Genomic DNA, 6,496 nt, shown 5'->3' with positions numbered 1-6,496 from the left:
TATGGCGGGCAGGTCGGAATGGGGCGGGGAAGGGGTGGGCTTGTTTATGGAATCTTCCATGCTTGCTGGCAGGGGGAACGAGGGAGGGGGGTGCGCGCAAGTGTTTCTCCGGCCTGTTGTACAAGGCAGAGGTCCGTTCAGCCCATCTAGAGTCTGTAATGCATAACTGGTGGCCGTTCAGCCCCTCTGGCATGTGTTATATGGGGGAGGCCATTTTGCCCCTCCCTACGGGGCTGGTTGCAAAGATGTTATCATGGCAGGGGGAGGGGTTGGTGGTCAAGGGGAGGGGACGGGGTGTGGAGGGTGTTAGTGGAAGAGGGAGGAGGTTTCTCACCACTTTTGCCCCCACCACAGTAACTTCTCCAACCACCTCCCCTCACCCACAGGTGACCTACAGGGTGGTGCAGGTATCAGACGGGCAACTGGAGGGTCCTAGTGATGGACCGGGAGCTGTGAGTGTGGTCTCGTCGGCTGCCTTCTCAGGAGCCCAGCAGGCAGTGGCTCAGGTGGGTCAGGGTGTGGGAATAAGGGAATTGGTGATGGGGTGTGGATGGGGAGGGCAAAGAGGGGAATGGGGAGAGGGGTGGGAGGGGGCTGCCTTTGGAGGGTCAGATGTGAGGAAGTGGAGGCAAGGAAGGTACTGACTCATGACCCAGAACTGACCCCTCTGTTACTCCGTGATCCCACTTTTACCCCATTCCTGATCGCCAGTGACCCCATTGCTGACCTCCAGTGATCCCACTCCTGACCCCCAATGACCCCTCTATGACCCTGATTGACCCCCCAGTGACACCTCTATGATCCTGAGTGACCCTGTTCCTGACCCCCTGGTGATCTCACTCCAGACCCATGATGACCCAGTTCCTGATCCGCAATGACCCCTCTATAACCTGGAGTGCCCGTTCCCAGCCCCCAGTGATCCCACTCCTTACACCCAGTGATCCCTTGATGACCCTGAGTGATCCCACTTGTGACCCCATTCCTGACCCACAGTGACCCCTCTATGACCCTGAGTGACCACGTTCCTGATCCCTGGTGATCCCGAGTGTGTCTTTTTCCCGCAGGCAGTGATCCAGAACCCGTTCAGTAATGGGGGCAGCCCGTCCACGGACACAGTGGGAGGAGAGGCTCGCTTTACATATTTCCCAGCATCGGCTGTTGGAGACGGAGCCACCGCTGTGGTCTCCGCCCAGGGAGACCCCTCACTTGGTCAGGGAGGAGGTGAGTGGACAAGGAGGAGCAATTGGGTAGTAATGGGGGAGGGAGCTTCACTCTGTGTCTGACCCCAGGAGTGGGTGATGGGACGGTGTGGATGGAGTTCACTCTTTGTCTCCTCCACAGGACAGTTCTATGTCATGATGACACCACAGGACGTTCTACAGACGGGCGCACAGAGGACGATCGCTCCACGGACGCATCCCTACTCACCGTAAGTACATTTGAAACCACTTGCCCAAGGAGCCTGCCGTTTTCCCACTGGCCAGCAGATGGTGGTGCTGAGCTTCCGCCTCTTACGTGGCTCGACGCCACCATCTGCTGGCAGCGACCAGTACTGCAGGCACCATGATTGGGGAATTATTCCCAGGTCACACACACACACATCTTTCACTTTCAAGGGCTGGGAGGTACCAATGTTGACATGCTGAACCAGTGCTCAGGATAAATTTAAAAATTAATAAAAAAGATTAAAACTTCCCCCCCCCCCCCCATCGAACTGCACCAGCCTTGAACCCTCTTTGAAACAATTGCTGTAACATCCAATGATATTGAAAGGTTCCCTCCTCATTGCCCCTCCCATGACCTGTTGCTTCCCCCCCAACCCTCTTCTCCTGTCTGTCCCACTGGGAAGAATTTGAGAGCTTCCTTTTCTCCCTCAACACAGGATTTCATCCGTGTTCCTTGCTCCCTGTGGCTGCCATCGTCCCAAGTATCTCTGTAACCCTCCACCCTTCCCTGTCTCTTACCCCATTCTGCTCACTGACTCCCCTCCCAGAATGGGAGCTTTCCTCCTGCAGTTTGAGTCCTTGGCCACCAGATGGTGGTGTTGCTCCACTGGAGCAGGTGGCTCATCGACAGGAGACCAGAAGAGGCCATTTGGCCCCTCTGCCCTGTTACACAGGAAGACAGGAGGCCATTCAGCCCCTCACCGGCCACAATTTTGCAGATCCTTCAGCTCAACTTCCATCATGGTCTCTCGTGAAACCTCTCCCCTCCCACGAATCTGCATCTCTCCCTCAAACCTTCCCCACCTATGAACCTGTCCAAACAGTGACTATTCCCCCCCCCCCACTTCATCCACCCCCCTGAGTGTGGAGAAGTTGCTCCCTTTTAAAAAAAACCCTCCCCTCAAACCCTATAGTTTCAGACTCCCCATCGCTAGGGGAAGGAGACTGTGAAGGTCTACCTTATCCTTGCGCCTCGTGGTTTTATAAACCTCTATCAGGTTCTTCCCCTCTCCTACCCCCTGCCTCTTTTCCACCTTCTCCCACTCACTCGTTCCCCACCCATCCCCTTCTACCTCCCCACCCTCCTCCCCCTAACATTCCCCCTCGACCTCCCACCCAACCCCTTCCCTCGCCTCTCCCACCCCACCAGCCCATTCCCATGGGTGGGGGCTGAGTTTGCCCTGAGTGAGGAATTCCTCGTGCAGATAGTTAGGGGCACACTGAGGACTCTGTACATCGGGGAGGGACGGAGGGGATTGGGGAGAGGGGAGGAGGGCCATTTTGACGTTCCTGCCCCTTCTCCAACCTCTTTGGCGAACGAAGAAGATTTTTCCTGGGGACGGGAGAATTTTCGATCCCTGACCCCCTAACTGGATGCGTTAGACTCTCCCTCAACCCCAGAGACAGGGAGGGGGGGGGTCTTGATGCTTCACACCCACCCCAGAGTGAAGGGAGGGAGGGGGGGGTCCCTCTCGAGGGCGACTCCGTCTCTATGGTGACCTGTTATTCTCTCCGCAGAAAAGAAGATCCAGAACTCAGCAACATGTACGTTTGCCACCTCCCCCTCCCCACTGAGCCCTGGGGGTGGGGAATTCCCTCCATCCCTTAAGATTCCCCTCTCCCTCTGGTCCATCCATCCCTCTCTTCCCCCTCTCTCTCTGGTCCGTCCATCCCTCTCTTTCCCCCGGTCCGTCCATCCCTCTCTTTCCCCCGGTCCGTCCATCCCTCTCTTTCCCCCGGTCCGTCCATCCCTCTCTTTCCCCCGGTCCGTCCATCCCTCTCTTTCCCCCGGTCCGTCCATCCCTCTCTTTCCCCCGGTCCGTCCATCCCTCTCTTTCCCCCGGTCCGTCCATCCCTCTCTTTCCCCCGGTCCGTCCATCCCTCTCTTTCCCCCGGTCCGTCCATCCCTCTCTTTCCCCCGGTCCGTCCATCCCTCTCTTTCCCCAACCCTGTTGACCTCTGCACACCCTGGATCTCCTGCTGGAAGCTTAACCCATTCCCTCCCTCACCCTCCCTCCTGTGGGAACTCAAGTGGTGGGGGGGGCGCATCAAGCAGCATCCGCCGAGAGGGGAGGGGGGAAAGGAAAAGTCTCCTGGTTGCAGAGGGAGGGATCCTGGAGGGAGGAGGGGTGGGACCTGCGATCAGTTTCACCCCTCCCTCCTCACCAGTCCCAGAGCTCATGTCCTGTTACACACAAAGCAAATTAATTGAACATTCTACTGCCATCAAGGCCCTTCGGCCTTCAATGACGTGCCAACCCATACAAACCTACTTCACAATCTTCTCCTCCCTTCTTCCAACCTTGTTTGTCTCTTTTAAATGCTCCTATTGTACCAGCCTCCACCCCCACCCCCGGCTACACATTCCAGGCCCCCACTGCTCTCTGTGTCTCACCTCAGCTCCCCTTCCCTCACTTTGTACAGATGCAGATCCCGCCCTGGGAAACAGGCGCTGCCCGCCCATGCTGTCTAAGCCTCTCAGAATCTTTTCGACCTCCATTGTCTCCTCTCGTCCATCTTCGCTCCAGAGAGAAAAGTCCCAGCTCGGCGAATCTTGCCTCACGAGACACGTTCTCCAATCCAGGCAACATCCTGGTGAATCTCCTCTGCCCCCTATCCACAGCGTTCACATCCTTCCTGTAATGAGCTGACCAGAACTGAATACAATATTCCAAGTGCGGTCTAACCAGAGTATTACAGAGCTGCCACATGACTCATGATTCTAGAACTCACCACCCCTCCACCCCACCCCTGACTAACAGAGGCCAGTGCCCCAGGATATTTGGCCCCTACATCCGCATGGCATTGAGGATGGGAGGGTGGATGCTGACTGTGAAGGAGTAGGTGGGCTTCTCGACAAAACCTCCTCCCCATTCCTGCTGTCTCCCTGGGTGATGGGTGGAGGGAGGGAACCCCCTTCCCACCCCATCCCTTCACTCTCTTTTATGTTTTATTTCCCTACCCCCCACCCCAACATCCCCATCCCCGCAGGAAGATTGACGGACCACGCACACCCCGGGATGAGAGGAGGAGGGCGCAACACAATGAAGGTGGGTGGAGAGGATGAAGGGGAAGGGGAGAAGGAGGGGGCAGAGAGGGGGATGAGGGAGGATAGAAGGAAAAGGAGAGGGAGTGAATGGTGGGGGGAGGTAGAGGTAAGGGAGGGAAGAGAGACCCTGGAATGGGCCTGCAAAGGAAGGTGGTGATTGGCTTCCTTGGATATGCTTGTGATAAAAGTCTCCCGTCCCTCCCTCTTCGTCTCTCCCTTTCCCTCCCTCCTTCTCCCCTCCCCTCCCACTTTCTCTCCCCTTCCACACGTCACCCCAACCCCTTCCCTCCAACCTCCAGTGGAGAGGCGGCGCAGAGACAAGATCAACAACTGGATTGTACAACTGTCCAAGATTATCCCCGATTGTAACGCTGACAACACCAAGACTGGACAGGTGATCAGGAGATGACCCCTTACCCCAACCCACCACAATACCCAGCGGAGGGAGGGAGTGGGTGAGGGGATAGTGCAGAAGGAGGGAGCGGGTGAGTGGACGGTGCAGAGGGAGGGAGTGTGTGAGGGGACGGTGCGGAGGGACGGAGCAGGTGAAGGGACGGTGCGGAGGGAGGGAGCGGGTGAGGGGACGGTGCGGAGGAAGGGAGCGGGTGAGGGGACGGTGCGGAGGGAGGGAGCGGGTGAGGGGACGGTGCGGAGGGAGGGAGCGGGTGAGGGGACGGAGGGAGCGGGTGAGGGGACGGTGGGAGGGAGCGGGTGAGGGGACGGTGCGGAGGGAGGGAGCGGGTGAGGGGACGGTGCGGAGGGAGGGAGCGGGTGAGGGGATGGTGCGGAGGGAGGGAACGGGTGAGGGGACGGTGCGGAGGGAGGGAGCGGGTGAGGGGACGGTGCGGAGGGAGGGAGTGTGTACTACACTGACCTGCTGTCCTGCTCCCAGAGTAAAGGTGGGATCCTCTCCAAAGCGTGTGACTACATAAGGGAACTGCGACAAAGCAACCAGCGAATGCAGGAGAGCTTTAAGGAAACAGAGAGGCTGCAAATGGACAATGAAATGTTGCGGCAACAGGTCTGTTCCCCTCCCCTTGCCTGCCCATCCCCTCGCCTCTGCATTGTTGAACACCTCCCTCTGTGTCAAGGCCCCATCTCCCTGTCTCTGTGCAGAGTTTGCCAGCCGTCCCCTGGTTAATCGCTCCCCTCCTTTCCCACCATCCTGGTCCCCGTTCTACCCCCACTCTCTCTCTGTGAGTGACTTGGGCCATTTAGGGTCTGTGGGGAGGGACGGGACTTCGATGAGTGCTGGTCGGCGCACACTGGGCATCTGCACGTAATGAGGACTCTCCCCCCTTCCTCCTACCCCTCCTCTACTCTCTCTCCCTCCTTCCCTCCCCTTCCCCTCCAACCCCCTCCTTTTCTCTCCACTCCCCTCTCCCCACACCCCCCTTCTCTTAACAGATCGATGACTTGAAGAATGAGAACACACTTCTCCGAGCTCAGTTACAGCAGCACGGCATCGAGCTGGTCACCGAGGTTTCCCCACAGTAGCCTGCATTTCCCCCTCCCTCCCACCCCGTGACCTGCCCTCCCTGCAAACCTTCCCCCTCCCTCCCCCCCTTCTTGCGGACGTACCCCCTCCCTCTCACCCGGAGCCCCTCTGTCCCTCCTTGTCTCCCTCCTCCGACTCTCTTCCCCCGATCTCTCTGTCTCTCCCCGACTCCTGCACAACTCCCCCAATCCCCCCAACCCTGCTCATTCCTAACTCCCCTCCCCCTGAACCCCACCCTCTCTTCCCCCCTCCCCCCCCACCACCCCTGGATGGACCAACCTCCCCGAAATCCGAGGACAATCTTTTCCATTTCGCCCTCTGTGAGATGTGCAAGTTTGAGGGGCAGAACTGAGCGTTCACTGTGTGGGGTTCTCATGGGAGGGTGGGGGTGGGTTGTCACTGGGGAGGGCGACTGGGTAATGTTTAAGGACTTGTGTATATTTAGTACAAATTACGCGAATGTTTTGAAGGCATATTATATACTCAATAAAAAGAAACAGCCAA

General features: G+C 57.9%; 1 protein-coding gene across 1 annotated transcript; it reads left to right on the top strand.

Annotated features, from left to right (window-relative positions):
• The first annotated feature begins 158 nt into the window (after positions 1-158).
• Positions 159-6,496, top strand: LOC138765374 (upstream stimulatory factor 2-like). The gene is made up of 8 exons (XM_069942416.1): positions 159-506; positions 1,065-1,221; positions 1,342-1,429; positions 2,964-2,990; positions 4,437-4,495; positions 4,794-4,888; positions 5,387-5,515; positions 5,902-6,496. Exons 1-8 carry the CDS (start codon positions 159-161, stop codon positions 5,989-5,991), a joined length of 993 nt encoding a protein of 330 aa, XP_069798517.1. The 3' UTR covers positions 5,992-6,496.

The sequence above is a fragment of the Narcine bancroftii genome, chromosome 5 (assembly GCF_036971445.1).
Source record: "Narcine bancroftii isolate sNarBan1 chromosome 5, sNarBan1.hap1, whole genome shotgun sequence".
NCBI lineage: Eukaryota > Metazoa > Chordata > Chondrichthyes > Torpediniformes > Narcinidae > Narcine > Narcine bancroftii.
The sequence above is the reverse complement of the archived record's forward strand: the minus strand, read 5'-3'. Positions and strand labels throughout refer to the sequence as shown.

Excerpts from the sequence above, each read along its gene's own strand:
- LOC138765374 (XM_069942416.1), top strand. The coding sequence starts at position 159 with ATGCATAACTGGTGGCCGTTCAGCCCCTCTGGCATGTGTTATATGGGG. Across the intron at positions 2,991-4,436 it reads GATCCAGAACTCAGCAACAT|GAAGATTGACGGACCACGCA; the intron begins GTACGTTTGCCA and ends CCATCCCCGCAG. Across the intron at positions 4,496-4,793 it reads GAGGGCGCAACACAATGAAG|TGGAGAGGCGGCGCAGAGAC; the intron begins GTGGGTGGAGAG and ends TCCAACCTCCAG.